Genomic DNA, 23,373 nt, shown 5'->3' with positions numbered 1-23,373 from the left:
TGTTAGCCCACATGGTTGTAAAAAGTTGCCTATTAACGCACTCTGTGGACACGACACAATGATATTATGGTTGTTAAGGTATCCATGGACTTGCTGAGGGTTGGTCCACTCTCAGAGGAAAATTCTGACAGTGTATATAATTGAATCTCAGACAACCATGCCCCTAAGACAGACATATTGTCATACTTTCCCAGTTCAAATGAACCATGGCAGGTAAAGCATGGCACAAGCAGTCATGCAGGGAGGAAGCCTGCTGGGAGGGGAAACATTTGGACTCAGCCTTGGGGGATATATTTTATTAAATCAGCTATCCTGTAGACTTGGATTTTTATGTTGGTGTTCCTCCCACTCTATCGCTCCCAGTCTCTCACCTCCCATCCTCACTCGCTTCTTCCAGCTCAGGGGATTTGGAGCTGTCACTCTGACAATGAACTGCATCCAACATGAAAGCAGACAAAGCAGAAGGCTTTCGTTTATTGATGACAGGTGCCAAGATGTTTTACTTCTTCTCTTTGCTCTTGACAAATCGAAAGTGTAATGTACACGCGGCAGCAATCAATCTTGTGCTTAACTTCTTTGCAGTCACTCACTTAGTGCCTGCGTACACTGTGGCGAGACTGAGAGTCCTTTTTTATAAAGCAAAAAAGATTCAGAGAATCCAAGAATATATCAAACACCTCCAAACCACAGTGCTGGAAAAGCAATTTTCAAAATGAACGGTTACCTATATTCGGAGAGTGTTTGTTCTCTAAAGTAAAGGGTTACATCTGAAGACGTCAGGCATATTTCAGGTAAGAGAAGTGCTTTTTTCTTAGGTGCCACTCCAGAGAGTCAAAGCAGCATCCATCAGACACTCACCAGTCATGCTCTTCACCGAACATTGGCTGTTCTTCCTCTTCCTTTTTGGGCCATTGAGCCACCTGAGAAATAACAAAGGGACAAAGAGAGAAAAGCAAAGAGGAATAATCAGTGCCTGTAAATATACAACACTTATCTCTGTAAAGTTGTATGTATGTAGGTCATAAAGAAAATATATAGTCGGGTATGCCAAACACTGAGCTGAATCAGACAAATCACATCCGGAGGTTGTTTGGCTCACACTGACATCACATTGCAGGCAGTGATGTGCAGACAGTATATACAGTCTGGTTGTTCAGCCAGACAGATTATGTGCCCTCAATTGTGATTTTTCAAATTGCACATCAAAGAACTGCAGACAAATGCTTTCTCCGCGAATGGAAAATAAGTAGATCTGATACAATAGCACAATTTCCCTTTATGCCACGTTTGTAAGCCAACAAAACCAATCAGCAATGTGGCCACATCGTGAGGGGAAGCCAGCAGATATATTATGTTCCATCCAGTGGTCACTGATTATAAATACAGGTAAGTTCTGTTATATGTCTTTAGATGATAGATGGTAGCTTTGAGCTTGCATTTTGGCAAACTCATGGTCAGTAGAACTCAGCACTTCTGTTTATAGAGATTCGTCAGCTTCAAAATCAAGCTAATGAGAATCAATACCAGATGGAAATATCATTTTCCAAGTAATCCGAGTAAAGTCTCCACGTTAATATCAGGTATAAATGGGCTCCAGGACAGATCTATAAACAACAGATCGAGTGACTAAGAGATAATGTAATCTGTACATTTCATGCAAATCCATATACGGAAAATAAACTGGCTTCTCTATTTGTGTAAACCTTCTCCCTATATCCATTTACCAGCCAAGCATCTGGTACTCAAATCACGTAGAGATATAGGAGCATGATTTGCCACCATAAATTTTAATTTTCAGTTGTAACTGAGCTCTCTAGGCCAAAAGTTAAGTCATAAAGTTTATGTCAAAGGAAAAGGCAGCTTTACTTGCAGCAAATTGATGCACTTTGGCAGTAAAAGCTGAAAGTGCTCCCAAACTGAATCCAAGTAGCAGGAAAAAGACTTTGTGGGGAATACTAGTAAGGTCCCCAAAACCACTCCAATTATGAGAGCGCTCATGGGGAAACCCCACAATAGCAGCCGAAAGACAAAGACTGCAAAGAGTGTAGGTGTCAACCATGCAGCCAAAAGCAACACGCATTCACAGCAAGGATGTGCACACACACCTGAAGCCACCGCTGACACATATGGAAGGCATGTAAAGCGCAGATGGGAGCTGGCTGCTGGGAGGGGAGTTATGAAAGCAGAGAGAGGTGAGGTAAGGGGGGTTATGAAAAGCGAGTACAGTATGGGCCGGAGTCAGCGAGTGCTCCCTGCAAGTCTGGGATGTGTTTAGAATCCCAGGAGTCCAGCTCTTTGCTCTCTGACAGCCTCCGGCTCTCCTCCCACGCCAGGACCCTTTAACGCCAGCTCCAGGAGAGGGAGCAGGACTCCATTACAACCATAAATAAACTGAGCTCCAACTCTGCTGGACTCTGGGTCACAACACACAGGCCTCTGAGTTAAATTTGCTCTGTGACAGAGATGTATAAGAGTGTACTCTTTATTAAGGGGTGAAAGGATCCTTCCTCCGCTGCTACATTTTATCTTATGAAAGGAGATTTTAATGACAGAGTGTCACTGCCTTTCTAATGACATACCCGGGGTTCAAATGGCGGTCATGGCAAGCCGTCCCTGATTAGCTACTGCAATAAGACGTCCAAAGACAGGCATCTAGAGAGATGGATAATTTAATAATTTAAATACTCTTAACTTAAGCATATGAGTGGATTTGAATAGTAAACTTAAAATGGGACTTTCACTGAACTTCCTAACTCAAGTTGACACATCATCCCTTTATTAAGTAAAGTTCATGCAAACTGTTGCCCTGTTAGCCCTCAACAATAAATAAATAAAAGGTAGGTTAGTTTCCTTCAGACTGTACATGAATAAAGGAGCGTTAGCAACTGTGAAGTCTGCCATTGTTTGCATGCTTGAATTCTGAAGTCTCAACTTTAGCTTATTGCTGTTGCCATCTTGGTTTCTAAAGCCATAATTGGACAAGAGTGTAAGCTTCAAGTTACCTAATACTAGGAGCTCAGTAAGCAAAGTACACCAATAGACTGTAGGGCTGCATTTCACACACTCTCGTAGCTAAACGGTGTTAACAAATTTATTAGAGCATGTCATAAAACAAGTGTCTCAGAAATCTGCCAAACGTGAATTCATGGTTTTATACCCAGCACACTTTCAAGAACGCAACTAAATAAGTGGCATCTTAATAAATAAAAATCATAACACGCTTTTCTATTTTTGTCAGCCTTTTTGTAAAACAGTAAATCTGAAAACTCACGAACAGCAACGATATTTGCGAGCTGTTACATTAAAAAAATCAAAAAAGCATCAACACGGGCAGTTCAGTGGCTTGATGAGGTTTAAGATCTAGCTGATGCATTTATTAAAGAATAGCTTTAAGCTTGATATAATTTGAACAAATGACTTGCAAAAATATTCAACCGCCATCCAGATTCCATGAACTGTGTGGAGGAAGTTACAGTTTTAACACGAGGGCCTGGCTTCTGGAGCCTTCTTGCTTTATGAAGTGATAAACTCTCTTAACCTAAATGAACAGAAAACAGAGGTGATTGTGTTTGGTCCCTGTGACCACTGCGACTTTGGCCCCTTAGAAATTTATAAAAAAAAAAAACCTTTGCGAGGAACCTAGGAGCGATTTTGGACTCTAATCTAATGTTTGATAAACAGATCAATGCTGTAATCAAGTCTAGTTTCTTTCATCTTCGGCTACTTGCTAAAGTGAAGCCATTTCTCTGTTTTAGAGACTTTGAGAGAGCTATCCATGCCTTCATTTCATCTATTGTAATAGTCTTTACTCTGGTGTTAGCCTGTCATCAGTCAGCCGTGTGCAGCTGGTCCAAAACGCTGCAGCACAGTTACTAAGTGGCACACGCAAGCGAGAACACATATTTCCCATACTGGCATCATTACACTGGCTGCCAGTTAGTTTTCAAATTAATTTAAAGATTTTATTATTTGTTTTTAAGGCGTTGCACGGGTTAGCACCCTCATACCTTTCTGATCTTTTAAATTGGTACACTCCTGCAAGATCACGGAGGTCTGCGGATCATTTGGTCCTGGCTGTCCCGAGGTCCAGGTTAAAGCACAGAGGAAATCGGGCCTTTGCTGGAACTGCTCCTAAATTGTGGAACAAATTGCCCCTTCACATCAAGACCTCCCCAACACTGGACACTTTCAAAACCCGTCTGAAAACTCACTTTTATTCCTTGGCTTTTAAACCAGAATGAGTTTGTGCTACTTTTATTTAACTTAGTTTTTACTCAAATCTTCTAATGATTTGAGTAAATTATGATTCTTTTCATTAACTTTTATCATGTTTCCCTATGTTTTAATTTCTTTTGATTATCTTAATTGTACAGCACCTTGGTCAACAGTTGTTGTTTTAAATGTGCCATATAAATAAATTTGACTTTGACTTTGATAAAGTGCTAAACTGCCATGATTGCAGCTCTCCTTATAGAGTATTTCTTGTTTATACAAAGACAAAACAAAAAAGTTCTGCACTAAATGAGCTCCAGTCATGTTACTCGTTGCTTAATGTTTCTGTGGCTATATTGCACATTTTTCTTCCCTGCTCTCCTGGTCAAAAAAACATAAGTCTGATAAACAACATGTTTTATGTTACTGCTTCTAAATGAGACACAGGCTTTTCTTTTCTCCTGTAAGAGAGCATGTTTTTATGTTTCACACCAGCAAACATTGTCTCCAACTGGGAAACATAACAATATAATTACCTGTCAGGCTCACGAGTTGCTGTAATTGTGCATGAATGCCGGCTCAAACTGCCCTTCATATTTTAAACTGGTTTTAATTATAGCAGTGTCTCGTTCTCAGCTATGGTTCCCTTTTGCCCTTTTCAGAATACAAAAGTGTATTATACTGGGCTCTTGCACAGCCCGTTGAATTAGAGCTTGATTTATCATGACTGTTGGGCATCTTCTTTAGTGGTCAAAAGCATGGTAGAATGTTACTGGCATGACAACCGTCTCCATTTCTAGGAGTGATGCTGCTCACCTGTGAAGCAACACTTCTACATACAACAACAAATTGCTGCAAGATGCATATTTTACAAAGTAATAACTAAAGAAATCTGAGAGCCTTTGAACACGGCTGTTGTTTTTCATTCACTTTGTGGGCAAACATGTCAGTTAAAATGCCAGCTGGATGTGAAAAAAAGAATTAAAGCTGTCACAGCAGCAGAAAGATGCGATGGGGTTTTCACTCACTGCCACTCAAAGGTAAATATCTCTCCCTCTGCCAACTGGCTCCAACATCACTCCACGGAGCTGCTGGAGGCGACAACCATCACACTGTCAGCTATGTGACAGCTCGGTCTTCCAGTGCAGCAGGATGTTGGTGCAGATGGGAACATCAGCAAACGGGATGACATCAGATACTCATTAATCAGTTCTCTGTCACTCCTACAAGGACTATACTTCTATATTACACTAAACACTAATACTATACCTCTGCATTGTTGTACAGAGAGTTTCCACAAACCCTAAGGTGCCGCAACACAAGCTCGGCAACGTGAGCTCTGATGAATGATGCAACAAATGGCAGAGTAATGATTAGTGATTCACTGAAAATTATAACAAAATAATAACAAAAACACAGAAACAACAGCTCTTTGTGACCAATTTCTACTAGTGACATGAGGAAAGGAAATACTTTTCCCTAGCAACCAGTGGTTGCCAGGTGGTTGCTAACTGGTCTCTAGGCCTTTGTGACCAGAGCAGCTAGCCTTAGCTAGCTACTGTGGAGCAAGAAGATGAGGATTAACAGCACCTGCAAGTGCAGAGAAACAAACTTTTTATTAAATTAAAAAAAAGAATTACGTAACCAACAGAGTGAGTTTCTACAAATATGCAGGAGACGTTTTTAACCACAGTAAAAAGCATGCTATTAGCATCAGCTAAAGCCATGATAAAGTAGGCTATAACCCACCCTAACTTCAAATGTAGTCATGATGTCATATCCACATTGTGGTACCACAACTTAGAACTTATTACCAGATGGCAATGCCTAAAATCAAGGCTTTAATATGGGAATCCAGAAGCTAATGGGTCATATTACATTGCCTACCTCTGCCTTTTATATACAGTCTATGCAATAACCTCAGAGGTGTTCTTTGTTCAAAGAGTTCTCATTAAAAAAAAGACAGACATTGTGACGAGTGGCCCTGAAAAATAAAGTAGCTGCATAATACATAACATAATAGCATAAAATGACTGTATTTACAAAAGTGGTTCAGTCTGAAAGCTTTTACGGCTGTTTAGATTCACAGCGGCATGTTACATCTTCATCTGTAACTAACATCTTATCTGTTATGATGTTTTGTTGCTACAAACAAACAGAAAAGTAGATTTGGGTGTTCAGGCAAAAAGCTATATGTTTTTTTTTTCATAATTGTATTGCACAGTTGAGGAAGATGTTGGCCACTTAGCACATAGAAGACCTTCTGTTCGTGGGTTTAAACTGAATATATGTTGATGGAATCTGAGTCTCTGCAGGTTGAGGCAGGACAGCGTGTGCTGTACGAGCATACCAAAGTAAGTTCAATTCCCAGCTCTTGCTCTGTGGCGAGATACAGATTGCAACACAGTTCTAAATATGCGAGTCTTGTAGACTGTGCCTCTCGGAAACTCAATGCACATGCACATACTCTACATTCTCTGCAGCAAACACAGTATAAAACCTAAGCTGGCGTTCAAGAGCAGCAGATGAATTCCTTGCGGCTCGACATGTGTGCCGAATGTGGCCGCGCGGTCCAAAACAAATACACAAGAGAAGAAACAAGAGTTTGAGCCAAAAGGATGACACAAACAAAACACATAGTGCTGACCTGATGTAGCAGTGGGACTGTAAAATATGCATGGCTGAGGAACAGTTCTAGTTAAAGCCGCAGATGAAGCTGTGAACAGCCCTCGTGCATGGACACTGTCTGTTTTCCCCACTCTCCTTCACGCTGATATCTCGTCTACTCGTGCTATGTTTAGCCTGCTGACCCACATGGATACTCTGTGCCGCTCCCTCCCTTTTATTCCTATCCGTGGAACTTGGTACCACCCAGACTCCTCTTATTGGAACACAGTCAGCTTCTCCACTTGTGACTCTGACAGTGAGCGCGACACATCTCACAGGTATTACTGGTCTGTCACTGCAGGACTCAATAATAAAGATATAGATACACTACAAAAAAAAGCACCCAACACCAGTCACAGGGAACTACAGTACGGATTATTAAGGATAAATATATATTTCCCCCCTAAAAAAGACAGACAATCTCTAGCTGTTTATGACATTTAGGCCTTAGATCCTCCCTCATTAGAGACATATACATTTTTTTAAAATAACATTTATAAAAGGAGCTAAAACAGCTGGTGAGCGCATTTGTTGTTGACTATATTTGGCTGTGGATTAATGCACATCTGGCACTCTAGACCATGTTCATGACGCAACATGTCACAATGAGCCATCAGTCTCCTCTCCCGTGGAACCAGTTCCCAGTTTGGCTGCAGGACAAAGACGTGAAAACCTCTCTACATTTAAACTTTGCTCTTTGATAAAGCTTACAGTTTGAACTGGATCAGGTGACCCTGAATCAACCTCGTGTTATGCTGCTAAAGGCCAGCAAATATTTATTTATAGAGCTCTACAGGCGCTCTGTAGATAATCTGTCCAACTACAAGAGCACTCAAAGCGCTTTCCTACTACAAGCCTCATTCGCTCACAATCATACAAGTTTTTTTTTTACCTAAAATTCACAGTGATGGATGCATCAGGGACAACCGAATGATGGTATCTAGTATCTAGGAGAGATGGGATCGAACCACTGACATTCAAATTAGGAGACGACCCGCGCCACCTCCTGAGCCACAGCCGTGCCATTACACACACAGCTCTTTTCATAACTTTTGTATGTTCTAACCTCAGAGTTTTTCTTTAGGTAATTAATATATATTTTTAATATTTTTACCCTCCTAACCACGCTCACTCTTCCTTTTCCACGCTTATCTACATTCTGCTGATACTCTGCCTGTGATTGGCTAGAGTTTGTTGCCGAAACTGTCTGCTCTGAAGCCCGCGCATCTTAGACAGAACAACACAAAGATGCTCAGAATAGCCTGGAGAATTATATCTATAACAAACACTCAAAGAGGCCCCCTGTCCTATGTTTAGAGGGCCACAGTTGCCTATTGTTGTGCTTACATGCTGCGGGCCAACAGCTGTGTCTGCCCCGTCCTATACATCCAGAGCTAATGGACACTTTGTTCCCGCCACTCTCTAAATTACAGGCTGAGGAAGAAGGGGATGTAGTATGCCACTGAGTGAAAGCAAGACAACTCCCTCTGATTAAATCCATAACTCTACAGTATCCCAGACATAACCAATAATAAACATGTAGTTAAAAGCTCAAATATAAACAGCTTGAAATGTTCTGAACTAAAACCAAAGGGAAACACTTAGTAGGTATTCTACTACGTTTAACTGGATTTTTTTCCATATCCAGATGTGTCTGGTGTGCACTTATAATCTATACATATAGAGGTTCAGACTTATTTATGTTGATACTGTGAAGTGAATATTTCTTTTAAAAAGAAAGATTTCACTAAAACTGCAAGTTCGTTTAGCAAATTTGACACGATGAATAAAATTAATCTGTCATGCAAACATAGTAGCGCTGAAGTATATTTATCCACACAATTCTCAGTCCAGACTAATGCACCTGGCAAAGCTAATATAGACTGATATTGCACGAATCAAACCAAAACTTAATGAAAGTTTTCACAGTTTCATACTGGGCGTGGTGGTTTTACATGATCATGAGAGAGAAATCCCAGTGCTTTTGCCAGTATGAAGCACTTGTTTTACACATAACCACACCACGGAGATCTGCAGCATGTATTTACTGTTATTCCTCTGTGATCATGATATAATAACTCTAATATATAAGACAAATCGAGCAACACAAATGCAGTTCTGGCGTGAAATGTTCACAGCTCTTTAAAGTATCACTGAGATTCCTGCAGGGGACTTTTCTTTTACAAATGCAGAAATAAAACCTGACAGTGTTTCAGTCAATTAGTCTGATTAGTAGAGGTTTACGCCGACTGACTCACAGATTGACACGCACCCACCTGGCCTTAATGGGTACCCAACTCTCACATTAGGGGTAATTGTGAAATAAACTCTGGTTTAAGTGCTTTAAAAGAGGGTAGACTGCAGGTCGCACCGATCTCAAACAAGCGAAGATGATCAAAATACATAAAATCCTCACCAAGTGTTTTTTCCTGTTCAATATCTAATTTAAAATGTTAGGAAGATCTTGCAACATACCATTATTTTTTTATTTATTAGAATCTTATGACTTACTGTGTCGAGCTTCAGGGATATTAGTTGATGTTTACCACATAGAAAAAACATATTTTGCTTAAATGTGTTCATCCTTTGACATAATGCCAAAAATGCATCTACTGACATAATTTTTAAATCCCAAACAAACAAAGGAAGGGGACGTTTAAAGCTACTTTCAGCTAATCCCCTATTCACCACAGTGTAAAACTCATTTGGCAGATTTTTACACTGGATGCTCTTCCTGACACAACCCACACAAGGATCTGTATCTCCTCCTGGGATCAAACTGGGGATCTTTGCTTGGTTAGGCAAATGTGTAAACCACTACACTCTGCATACACAAAGAAGGGAACAGGAAGTAATAGTCGTAAAATCCATAGGAAGAGAGCGAATAACAATGCCTTTAACGTGGGCATGGCAGGACATCCTCATGTATAGGGGGAAGGAAAAGCTGAATGTTGTTTATGTGTTCAGTTCCACCAAAGACACTGTTATGGGAAAATCTGACCAACACAGAGACTTTGGTAGTGAGGGAGGAAACAAACCTTCACTCGTTCTTCACCTTCAATCAAAGGCTCATTTTTTCTAATAATGAATCGTTCACGAAAATATGCTCGGTATAAACTGAATGTATACCAGTCAAGTACATTGTATTTTACCAGATTCAACCAAATGTAACATTTTTACTTATGTAACAAAATTACATGGCACATTTTACGTTCAAGTCAGAAATTTGGTGGGATTTTTTTTTTTTTGAGTGTATAAAGAAAAAGAAGCACAAAACATGCTTGAAGATCAAAAAATGCAGATTGAGTGACACAGATGGCGTAAAAATTCACTTCAGGTTTATTTATCTAAATAACCCCAACAATCACCTCAAGGCGCTTTATACTGTAAGATAAAGACCCTGCAGTGTTCTGGAGAAAACCCCAACAATCAAACCATTTTCCTTCCCAGCAGGACCAGCCTCGGGGAGGGGCAGGCATGCCCGGTTTGGGGGTGGGGGCAACAGGAAACAGCTACAACATGTAGATGACTGTCTGCAAAGCTCTGTGACCAATGCATAACTGTGAAGTCCCTTAAAGCAGTCTCTATAGACCCCACTGGCTGATAATATCATTCTGCTGGTAGACTTCGACTGCTCCCTGTTTTCCTCCTGCCTGGCAGCTCCATCATCAACATCCTTGGTGCTGTCCCTCCTCTCAACATATCAGCCTTGTCTCGCTAACTTTGTCTCCAAACTGCTCTGCCTGAACTGTCTCTTTCACACTCATTGATAATCATGTCATCTTCAGCTCCACCTCATGTCTTTTTGTCAGTGCCACTGTCTCCAAACCATACATCACAGGAGGCCTCATCTTGTAAACTTTCCCTTTCACTCTTGCTGCTATCACCAGTTTTTCACTTTCAACTATAAGTTAAATGTTCCATGACTGGACATTTTATGTACTACGTTCAGATACAACAGAGCAGACATAACTGGAAATAAAAATCACTGAATGCTTTGATGAGGATTGTCCCACTTTTTCAAATAAGATGCAGTGACAATTGGAATAAAACGTAGTGTGCTGGAGGGGGGGAAGCATCCTCTCTGTCAAGATCAAAATAATTGAGGGCGGTCAGAAATTGTTATACAATATAGATTTTTATACAATCAGCAGAAGAGAAACGCATTTTGTTACCATGCCAACATTCAGTTTTGCCTGCGATCTCCTTTTCGGTGAGACAAAAACGAAACAAACAAACAAATAAATTGTGCAGCGCAGAGAGCCAAACAATCACAGCTGGTTTTATTTTTACCATAACATTATGCGGCTTGTATTTAGCATCATCAAAATGTGCGAGACCATCCAAGGAGGGGATGCTCTGCAGGGATACTTCTGTCACAAACTTTTTCGCCCGCCATTCCTCTTCTCGTGTTTGTTTTGCATCTTCCAAGCAACAGTGACGGCATAAATCGCGGGTGTCAGTTACAAATTTTAAACAAGGTTTAAAAAAAAATCTGAATGAGAACGTCTGGCAGTGACCGGTTCCGAAGAATTAAGACTAGAATCTTTACACACCGCACACACTGCACGGCGTTATCTGCTTAATGTAAACACCAGCTGAGCCCAACTGGAACAGATCTGGTGGGACTGGTCCTCATCAGCCAGCACGTCCAAACTGCATTCATAATCGGCCTGACAGTCGTTAAGTCCATCTCTAGCTTTACATACAGCATATGATTTGGAGAAAGAACACATATTCTCCATGTGTGTCAATGTAATTGTTTTCCTTTGCAGGACAGGTGTCCTCCATTTGTCTCTACGTGTATAAATTAAGAACAGCAGGTCTGTTTGAGGCTTGAGTGCGTTCCCTGACACAAATCCAACAGCATGACACAATTACTGCGAGCCATCTTATGTTATTTACAGTTGAGAGGAGCACTTAATACTTATTGTACACAGAGAAAGCCAACGATTCCACATGCAGACAAGCACCACCAGCTATCAGCCGAGAGCTGTGATTGTCTCTCGTGCATGATGGATGGGAGGATCTCACATAAGTGCAAAGGATAAAAACAGGCCTCGCGCGGCTCGTGAACAAAGTTTCCTGGATACAAGAGACTACACAACACTTGTATGGTGTAAGCCTTTACCACTGTTAATGCAACACAGTGCAAGCAGTCTTGCATCAGCTGTGGTGACATGTTCGGAGGAGTGATGCAAGGAAGAATCCGACGCATGCAGGAGTTTGTGCATCTCAATATGCCGTTAATAGGAGCGCCAAGCAAAACAGCATCAAAAGCGAGTGCCGAGAATGAAATTTAGTGCATAGAATGTATAATTATCACATTTGTGTGGATTTATTTATACAAAAAAAATCAGAAAAAAAGAAAAAAAAATCAGCTGAACAAGGCTGACGACATATCAATCAATCTTTAGGAGGAGGGCGTATTCTCTGTCTGCCTTCTGGTATCCATAACACCACTTTACAGGACCGGATCAGATCACAACAACTGGTTGACAACACGCAGAAGGGAGGGGTAGAGATTTAATAAAATCCACTGTCATGCTGAGCACACTACCGATATCCACTCTAAGCAGAAACCACTCCAGTCTGTAGCCTCGGGAGCTTAATTCATCGTGCTTTTAATTATCCCTGACGTGCAGAGTACTGCAGCCAGCAGGTACAGGTGTAAACAGCGATACACTCAGTTATCACACCCGCACATGTGAAATGGAGCAAGATGTCCTCTGCCACGCCGACTTTCTCTTTCCCCCGGCAGCAGAGTTGTTAATCTCCTGACAGGTGTCCGTGTTATCTTAAGAATCCGTCTAGGCCTCTGACGGTGCGGAACAGGCAGTCAGTCCCTCCACACGGTAACTAAAACATGACCTTACATTTTACATAAATTTGACTGCGGAGACGAAAGACTGAAAAAGTTCCGGTGTCAAACACTGCATGTTAATGCCGGTGTCCAGTGTTGCCTTCAAATGCTCGCTTTATCTTCTGACTGCTCAGCCTGTAAATGGTATATATCACATGATGTAAATACAACTACTTATTTAGGACAACAAGACGACAAACCTGTAAGGAAGTGTCTTTTTTGGCATGATTCAATCCATACATTTCATGTTTCTGTGACAGTTTTACCCAAAATATATATTTTTTTTTATATAATAAGTTAGAGGTCACCCCGAAAATCAAATGTAGGACATGCAGAGAAGTGGTGTGACAGAGGAAGATACTTGTTGAAGGTAGATGATCTACTGTGGTGAGCCCTAAAGGGAGCAACCAAAAGCTGAAAGTGCTTTTTATCTATCTGTTCAAATACAACAGGACTCATGCTCGTGACCGCGTGGCAGGATGTAAACACTAATGGGAACCCACTCAGCTGAGCTGTAATTAGCTGGCTGCACGCTTTAATTGGCGGATGTAGACAGACAGTTCCGACATGAAACTGCACACACATATCTAGGTCATGATTTGTGGAAAGAGGTGTTGCTAAAGTTTTTTTTAAGTGTACTTCTTAAGATTCTGACCACCAGATAGTTTCCATTAGATTCAAGACAAGCTGAAGCTGATGTCTCCCGCTACATGCCAGAGGAGAAACACGTATATTTGATTTAGGGGTGAACCGTCTGTTTAAGTAAACTCGCAGATTTCTGTTGTGTTAAAATTGCTCATTTTGGAACTTATTCGCAACAAAAAATAATATAAAATAAAGACCTGATGTGATTAAACAGAAGCTTTCATGAACCTTCCAACACTTATTTTGTGAAACCACAAAACCAACCTGTCATTTCACCTTCAAACAACTGTGAAGGGGACGTGTCTTTACCTTCGTTATTTCACAGTTCAAATGAAAGGAAATCATGGTGCTTGCTAAATTAAAGACTTGTTTCAAACCCAAAGCAGCCTGATATAGAGCGATAACTATTTCCTTTACCCAGAGGCCTCTTCCATACAGAGGGGCCCCTTCCTCTAGCAGTATGAGAAAACAGTCCATTCCACTAATATTATGTTTTCATTAATGAGAAGGGGCTTAAAAAGCGCCATGTTTGTTTGCATTTAGGCTAGACTGACTCAGTCTGAAGAAGCTGAGCGAGGGCGGGAACGTCAGGGTCAGGAGCAGCTGAAAGTCTAGTTTCTCAGAAACAGACGAGGAAAAGGGCAAGAGAGAGAGAGAGAGGGGCGAGTGGTACGGAGGAAAAAAAGAGAACACGACGATGCTTAGCTTATCTTGAAAAATGAATACTGCCTTATCAGAAAACCTCTTTTCTACAGCACTAAGAAAAAAATCATGGCTGCTTCATTAAAGATACAACGTACAGTAGGAAAGCTAAAGGTAGAGAAGGAGATGGGATGGCTATAAAGGAACTGGTACGACTACTGCTTACTTTTAACAGCCATTATGAAACAATGATGCAATTTCAAAAATGTTTTTGTATAAGATGCACTAGAAAATTTGCTTCTGAGGCATTAAACTGTGTTAACGTTAAACAATAAATACATAATTCAGACTCACTGTTTCTCTTCTCCCTCTGATGGGTTAGAGTCCTGCTCCTTGGGCATGTGTTCCATTCACCTTAATTCCATCCAGCAGCCAATCATGAGAGACTGAGGCAAGCCCCACCCTCGGATGCACACTTGTCATTCGCCGGTTGGGACGAGTCGGTCAACAAAACATAACAGGGGCCGGTCCCTAGGGGCCGGTCCCTGGGGTCCTTGGAAGGTGGGTTTTGGGCGTTTCTCCAAAAGGAGTGCACCTGGTGTGTCGTTGCTCACGGTGATGCTGGAAAATATGAAAGATGATGGAGGCTCCACGGGTAAATCAGCTGGCCTTGAGGCCAGGGCTGGAGGTGGATGACAGTCTCAGGAACGCAGAGGGAGGAGTGGGATCCAGGCTGGAAGAGAACAAAGGTCGCACTCAGATTAAAAAGTCTGCAGATATGAAACGATGGGAATATGTGCACGACTAAAGCTCCCAAATATCAGGACAACAATGATCACTTAATGATTAATACACTGGAAAAATAGAAACCACTTTGAAATATCAGGCATAGATTGAAGTTTAGACTTGCAGAACAGGTCATCTACTAGTTGGAAGGTTGGTGGTTCTATCCCTGGCTGCTCTGGTCTACATGCCAAATGTCCTTGGGCAAGATACTAACCCCAAGTTGCTCTCTGATGAATGTGTGTGAATGTTAGAAAGAACGCACTTAGAGAACGCAGCAACCATGTCACTAATTATGGAGGAATTCTGGCTTAACTCTGAATATAAGTAGTTAAAGTAGTTGTAGTTTCTGTGGACAGCAACAGAATTAGGATGCTAAAGTTGCTACAAAAACAGCCACTGAAGACCTGGTTGTTCCCGAAACAACCTTTTCAAAGACAACTGTCCAAACTGACAGTGAGTTTCCTGTCACTACAATGCGATACAAAAATGTCTCGGAGAAAATGATCCCAAGATTTTAATCACTAAGAACCAAGGTAGACACAGAAATGAGACCTCAACTCTGTAAAGCAATCTCAAAACCTGAGACACAAACTTGACCCAAGACCTGACATGTTGCTTTGAAACAGAAAGCATTTATACAACACTTCTACCCAACGTGCTTTACAATTTGCCTGTCAGTCACGTACCCAAACACACAAACAGCAATGGCAGCAAGCCATAGCAAGTCATACAAGGCAGTGGCCTAACCACAAAGAGCAGTTGGGTAAGCTCCTTTGCCCTAGGACATGCAAATTGTAGGAGCTTGGAACTGAACCCACACTACTTCATAGTTTAGCTACAATTATCCCACACATAAGGCATTTTGGTGCACGGAGTTATCTTGGCGCTCCCTCCCAGTGGGCATTATTTAACTACCCATCTGAATGTATGATCTGCATGAATGCAGACGACTGATAAAGTAGGAATGGGACAGAAGACCGAGTCTGCAGGCAAGAAAAAGCTCAAAAATAGCCAGGTTTGAGGTTTTGTGCCACGAACAATCAAAAAAAGTCTTCTGAATTTGTTTCATCAAGGATATGTGGCCATACTACAACCAAACAAGTGCTTCACCACATGTTGTGACCACTGAGTTAAGCTGTCAAATCTACTGAGTCTCATACTCCATCTACCATTACATGACCCTTGGACATAAGAAATAGAGGCTTTTACTCATGCATGCAGAAGCAAATTGTTTTTTTTTTTTTTCCATTCACACACAAAGTTAAAGCTGGATAAGTTGGTCTGAAGGTCAGAAACTCTGTCACGTTCAGCTGTTACTGGTGCCATTACCAGTTCCTGGAAAACTGCTTAGAGAGCGTCACCTCTTTGCAAAGGGTTAAGTAGTTTTAAGATTAGCAGCTGAATCCGTGAAAGGGTATGAGTGTTTGAGTAAGTACTAAGAGGGTCTTGATCCTTTAACCCCTGCCCTCCTCCCTCTGTTGTTAAAGGAAGGCTTCTTTCTTTCCTCTGCTAGCCATTCATTCGATAGATTTCTAACAATAGAGCACACATAGAGCATAAGAATGGACACAAATGAGACCATTACTAACATAGAGAATATGCTGTATGCAATACTGTTTTAAAAACAACCTTTCTAAACAGGAAGATGAGGCTTTCATCAGTTATTTTGTGGCCATATTAGCAGAAGGTGACTGATTGTGAAACCCTGAATTTGATAATATCAGACTGATGGTTGCTGAAAACAGTAAGAGTGCTCGATAAAATCCAAATGTGTGGTGATGCACCAAGATTTTTTTTTTTTAAATTCTTTTGCATATCAATCCATTTACCTCCACTTAAAAATAATTTAAAACCCACAGACTAAATATATAAATATATGTGCATTAATGAAGGTAGTTAGTAGGAAGTTAAATGATTTAGTTCTACGTTCTTCTAATATGCAACAATGCAATTTTCAAAATACATAAGTAAATATCTCCTCAATCGCCTCTTTCCTTATGTTTGCAGAGGTGTATATACGCAGGCCCACTGCTCCATCTGTCTGTCTATATACAGTGCATATACTCACTATCCATTTTATCTGTTTGTTAATGCAAATATCTAATAAGCCGGTCACATGGTAGCAAGTCGGTGCATTTAAGAGTGCAGAAATGGTCAAAAATGACCCGGTGAAGTTCAAACCGAGCATCAGAATTGGGAAAAAAAGGTGATTTAGGTGACTTTGGATGTGCCATGGTTGTTGTCCAATGGAGACACAGGAGATTCACATCATGGATGTGCACCTGACAAATGTGCAGCATGTGTGTTGATGCTATGATATCCTGAGGAATGTTTCCAGCAACTTGTTGAATATACGCTACGAAGAACTAAGTTGGTAGTTCTGAAGGCAAAATCGGGCCCAACCTGCTACTAATATACAAATGGATTGCTGCTGGACTTTGCATTATTGGGCCCTTACAGACCGCCGATAAATTTCTGAATGCAGAGCTGTATGTGAGAATAATAAAACTGGTTTTATGAACATTCCAAACATTGTACAATTATCAGCTAAAAATTTTAATAAACATCTGTTAAACAAAACAACCTCAATCAAAAACCCCACAAAGACTAAACATTAGGCATTAGGTAGGCACTTAAAGACACTTAAAGATAAAACACACGCACACACACTGTGAGCGGAGTAGTCTACAAGGCTGAAACCAACAGGGCAAACTGTGGCGTGATGTTGACATAGGACAGGAGTGATATAAACTGCATATCAAATATGAATGGAGTGTGCTTTATCAAAGCTCTTCTCTCTATCAACATCAACAGATTACCACTACAAGTGGCACTAACCTCAGTGTGTGTCTGTAGCACAAACAATAAGTCGTTTATCACACTGGACCAATGAGCTCAGAATCTGAAAGCAGAGTATTGTCTGATTAGGAACTGAAATTCAAGTACCATGTGTCTTTTTATAACTGGACCCTATTCCTTTCCTTTCCATTTTCTTCACTGAATCCATAAATAGTGAGGCTCTAAGGAACTGTGAATTATAATGATGAGGTTTAGTTTCGGGGCATATTTGTAGAAATAGCACTTCAAGCTTTTGGCTAGGAGTTACAATAGCTTCTTTTGGACTAAAAAGCTTTGGGAACTACCTGAGGGTAAGTACCCACTGGGGTTGTTGCCCTGGAACTACGTGCCATCCGAGCTTTTCTTCTGCTTGCTTTATTATTGCTAATTGCACAGGCACTGCTCGTTGTCGACGTTTACTTCGTTGTGAACCTTTTTACATCCTCTTTTTTTCCTCTACATTTCCTCACCGTATTGTGTATGCCTAACAGCGAGTTATAGGGAATTGCTAACGTTTTTTTCTAATTTGTTCTAAATTGTAAGATTTCCCGCACTGGAGGCCTGGACTTCACTGCTGGGTTTTCTTCCAGTTTCTGTGCTAAAACTTAAAACTGTTGGGTTTTTTTATGTTTAAGTGTTTCCATCAATTTTCTCCTGCTTGTCTGAGTCCAGATCACAGGGGTAGATTCTCAGCCTAAGCAAAGACACCAGGCGCCCCTCTCCTTGGCTACTTCCAGCAACTTTTGCAACAAGGCATGACCCCATGGGGCTAGGCCCAACTGAGCTCAGCCCCAAAGAGCTACACAAGCCTGGGCCTCGGTGGGCTCACTACCTGCAAAAGTAGCTGTAGGGGTCAGGTGTGGCGTGGATCAGTGGTAGCCGGGTGCAATCACTGGTTGCGAATACTCCCTACATGACTTTTTGCAGCACTTGTTGGCCATTAAAAAGACTGCAGGTTTAACACACTTCCACGTTGGCTTCACTTTTCAGATTCAAAGTCTAAGTCTATTTTTTATACCATTTATGGTCCAACCAAAAATGGACTTCCAAACTTTGATGGTGGTGATTTTTTTCTGTTTTCACACTGTTTAAAAACAGTTACTATAAAAACATTCCTTTAGTGTGAAACCAAAAAATATGGACTGTTTACTGATCTCTGCTATTGACCAGGCTTCTTTAAAGCGTTCAACCTTTAAAAGGACATTCCACCCAGAAAGCTCCCTAACATCTGTATTGATTTATACCAGGCATTAGCTTTAATTCATGTTACTACAAAGACTGTTGAGTCATTAAACAGATCGTCCAAACTCGGCACCATGTTTGACAAACTCTTCCACAACTTCTCTCTTCTATAAACTCACTACCTGTGAGTTTATGCAACACAAATTGGGACACGGCATCATAATCACAGATAGGACTGAGCCTCGAGCTTGTTAAGTACTTGTGAGGCTGAATCTGTTACTCTACCAAACTAAGAACATCCCCATATATAAGTGATGTATGTGTGATATAAGTGATGTATGTGTGACTGTAGAAATGTTCTAAAAGTCTTTGTCAAATAGTGACATCGCATTAGTCTTCGCAATAAAACTTATCTCCCCCTGTCCACAAGCTTAATAGTTCACCTATTTCATCTTAACTGTGTCCTTGTTTGCTCTCATTCATCCTTGATCCAATTCAGGAAGTTATGCTTGTATAAATATTCCCCATATCCAAGGTCAGGGCATCAAAATATATTTTAAGTGTTCGAGGGCCAGTAATGTGTACATTGCATACTTGAGCTATGGAAAGACAGCATGAAACAGGGAAGATGAAAGGGGGCAAAGTGAAAGAAGAGCCAAGAAAAAAAGTTTGGGATAATATATACAGTACATGGAGAGTGGAGGTAAAGCTGATGAAAGCTGGAGCTCGAAGACAAATAACAGGACGAGGTAGAGCTTGTCAAAGCTCTGATTCGGGTCTTTTTGAGCATGAATATACTTACATAGATTGTGCCTGTTATGCTGGGATCAAATCAGAAAAAAAACACTACAATAACACAACTCCTTGATTTGAAAATAGGTCAAGAACGTCTCTCGTGGAACCTTCTCAGGCTAATCGCCCTGGTGCACTGAAAGTGAATGAAAACTGTGCCAAATTTGAGCATTTTTTGTCTTTATTTAACAGTAAAGGATCAGCCAAGAGACAGAGTATAGGGAAGAGAATCACCTCCAACATTCGTTGGTTGTTCATTAAACACTAATCCACTTTATATCATAAAAGGTGCTTAAAATGTCACACTATTCACTATAGCGCTCACTGAAACACATCAAATCACCTCATGCACCATATTCAACTTCACCAGTGTCCATCCATTTAGCCCGCCAAAATATAGTAAATGCTCTTTAACATATACATAGGCACAATTTTCACAATTTTCCCAAAAACAGAACAAAAAAAAGGAGAAAATTAATGCTCACTGCCTACTGATGCACACCTTGTCAGTGGGACATTCAACCTTAAAACTGTAGCAAACTGTTGCATACAGTTTTCACACTGAATGTGCCCCAGATTCATTCATTCATGACTCCTCGTGGTGTCAATTACATCGACTTGCAGTGACGAGGAAGAATCTCACAGGGAAATCGGTGCGCTAATCACAAAGCAAACAATTTCAACCAACACCTTATTTAAACAACGATAATGACAGGCGCACTGACACAGGAACCAGAATCCAGTTGCTTTCAGTTAAACAGATATCAGGATGTGTCATAGATTGTCTTGTCAATGTGTCCAGTATTGTTGAATTGCTGTACCATAATTCCAGTGTTATCATAAGATAGCATTACCGCTTCACTATGGTCCCCACCTTCTCCACAACTTCGTAACAGCTTTTTTTTTTGTTTTGTTTTGTTTTTTTTTTACAATCAGTGAGCATCTTACAGAGGATCTTTGAGGTTTGAATAAGTTTGATTAAGTCCTATTTTAATGCATTTATGAGATTTCTGGAAAAGAGGCTACAGCAGCAGCAGCAGCAGTATAAAAGGAAAAACTTTGGCACAAGTACAGTATAAAGTAATGCAGCAGAAGTTTATTGACACACCAGTATCCCAAAGTTTAGTTTAACAAAGATTTCGACATCAATTTTGCATGCATGCATGCAGAGCATGCAGCTACATTTGCTCCAAGTGATCTACGAAACTCATAACATTCCTTAGATCCTGTTTTCTGATGGACAAGATGACACATTCATAAAGATCCTGATGACTGCGCATTCATCAAATATTGATATGATGACATTTTCTGTGAAAAAGACTTCCAAAATTTAGGTTCAAGGAATTCTAGGAAGTGCACACAGCCGCCCACACTCTTTAAAACTCACACGTCTCAGCCTCATCTACCTTGACTAGCATACTTTCCAGTACGGCCTCGAAATTTTAATTGGACCTGCAAACGCTGGCGTTTTCCCCTCAAACAGGGTTCACCTTTAATTGCATGCTTTAAAATGCATCAAAAGAATAACTAGTGAATGCATGTTGATGCCTGGAGAAGCAGAATTAATTAAACATGACCTACTCTCTTTCTATGCCGTTTCAGGCCAGAAAAAAAGAAAAGAGAGAAAACGAAAGAAAAATCAAGGTACCACTGCTCTTGAAAAACAGAGAAAATAAGGGTGGATGACAGTGGAGAATGGGGATATTGTTAATTTGTCTTGATTTGGGGAAAATCAAAAGAAAATAAGTGGTTGAAATAAAATAAAAGGACATTTCTTTTTTATCTCTACATCAGCTGGCAGTCAGTTCATGTGAGAGTAAGCCGTCGTGCAGCTTTGACATGCAAATGTTGCTGCGTCAATGTCTAATTGCAATCTTCCAGCTTCTAAACCATCAATGAGAAACTGATTTGCCACATCTGATACGCACGTCTCGTGTCACTCAAGGTCTTCTGTTATACTGTCAACGAACAATATTTTTAAACCCTCACATGACCGATGCGATCGTAAAACCAGCTCGAGTGGTCTGATGAATGTTTGTCGATGACACGACTGCATTGTTTGTGGTATCCCTGACGAAAAGACGATGATAGGCCTCATTTACAAACACTTCGTAAAAATGTTTCGCGTGCAAACGCAGGATATATGCTACTCTCTTTGTACACGGAAGAGGGCAAACTGCAGCCGAGCATGTCTGCGCTAAAGATCATGAAGTCTGGATTGTTGCAGAAAACAAATCTTTTAATTAAACCTTTGGCGTATTACTAATCCATTCATTCATTAGCAGAATATGACATTGAAAACTGTTCATTTAATGGACGCATTGAGCAAATATCCATGAAATTGATGCCCTTTCATATCAGCGTTTACACCCTCATTATTTCACATAATTAAAGGAAACTTCTCCCTCTTTCTTTGTTTACTACAACTGCACATCTGCAATAGAGACAAAACCACCAGAGCACTTGCACTGTCTTATCATGTGTTTTTCACATGTTTGCATGCTCAAAATTGACGCTTAACCTGGTAGATTACAAAGTGAAGCCTGTAAATCTTGACCAATCGTCACTATGAAGCAGCACACCTGCCAGTTTATGGGTCAGATCCACTAACACACACATGCATGTCGATTAGAACTAAATTTACCTGTGCACATGACTCAGGAATGCGGCAGGAACTTTGCAAGCAATTTTGTACACACCCTCATTACTGTTCTATCTCAGCAAACCTAGAACCTGCAGTAAATCTGTTTGGTTATACATTCTTGATGGTTCTGCATGCAGTTTGTAACCTCTAAAAACCAGTTCAAGGCTAAGATTGACAACCCTAATCACGCTTCTGAGCAAGTCTAAAAATATGCCCCCACCCCAATTACGTGTCTATTTAAATGTCAAAATGTCCAGTGTCTAATTAGGAGAAAATATGCACTCTTATGCGTTTCCTGAGAATTTTGATTTAGAGCTTCTTCACTAATTAAATCATAAGGATTGCAGTCAAGCCTACATGGTGCTTGCTAAAGGCCCTACTAGTACAGATATTCATGTACAAAAATATATACATTTCTTTTCATTTAAAATATGAAATTAGTTGAGGTGAAATAAGCACACATTAAAACAAAGCATAAACATGTCTTTCACTGTAGTTGCAGCAGTTAGAATGTAAATGCTAGTGTTAATGCAGTGGAGGATGATGCTCCTGAGGAGAGCCCTTATTAAAATTCACACCATGACAGCAGACGTTGAGGTCAGTCCTCCCGAATCCCAAGGGTCGCCGGGGCAATTAGTGGTTAAGTAATGGAGAAGGGGCAGGGCAAAGTTGTTGATGTGGCACATGCAGTCCGATCATAGAGGAAACGGTGGTAGAAAAGGGGAGGAGGGGGGTGTTAGTACCTTGGGGTTAAAAGTAGTCAAAGGCAAAGACATCATATTTCATGCTTGGTCTCTCTCCAGGCCAATTACTGTCAGGGAATTATCAATATGCGCTAATAGATCACGGCAAAGCAACGAAATGATGTCTGTTGAGGCCATTCTTCTAAGCGTGACCTTGTGGTTGCGAGTATATACAAACACAGATGTCTGCATACACAAAAAATGTTAATGTTCAACATCCATGTGTATACACAGATGGGGACTCAAGGTTTCATGCTCGTCAGGTAAAGGACAAATACAGAGACTACTCAGAAAGCGCATAGATCCGTTTATTTACTTTGGTGGAAGCAATAATAACTCAGTCAGCAGCTTGCGACAGG

The 23,373-nt window shown here is 40.7% G+C and overlaps 1 protein-coding gene across 8 annotated transcripts in view; it reads right to left on the bottom strand.

Annotated features, from left to right (window-relative positions):
- Positions 1–23,373, bottom strand: part of thrab (thyroid hormone receptor alpha b) — a 156,963-nt gene that overhangs the window by 31,053 nt on the left and 102,537 nt on the right. For 6 of the 8 annotated variants that reach the window (XM_039616067.1, XM_039616071.1, XM_039616069.1 and 3 more), the window contains 2 exons: positions 14,384–14,762; positions 859–920 (listed from right to left, as the gene is read on the bottom strand). In XM_039616067.1, the coding sequence (XP_039472001.1) occupies positions 859–920; positions 14,384–14,439 (118 nt within the window). In that variant the 5' untranslated portion in view covers positions 14,440–14,762. Of the gene's footprint in view, positions 1–858; positions 921–5,240; positions 5,304–6,859; positions 7,003–14,383; positions 14,763–23,373 lie in introns of those variants that run through there. The other 2 variants (XM_039616072.1, XM_039616073.1) reach the window with 2 other exon arrangements.

This window comes from Oreochromis aureus, linkage group 8 (genome assembly GCF_013358895.1).
Source record: "Oreochromis aureus strain Israel breed Guangdong linkage group 8, ZZ_aureus, whole genome shotgun sequence".
Classification (NCBI taxonomy): domain Eukaryota; kingdom Metazoa; phylum Chordata; class Actinopteri; order Cichliformes; family Cichlidae; genus Oreochromis; species Oreochromis aureus.
Note: the sequence above shows the minus strand (reverse complement) of the source record. Positions and strands in the feature narration are given on the sequence as shown.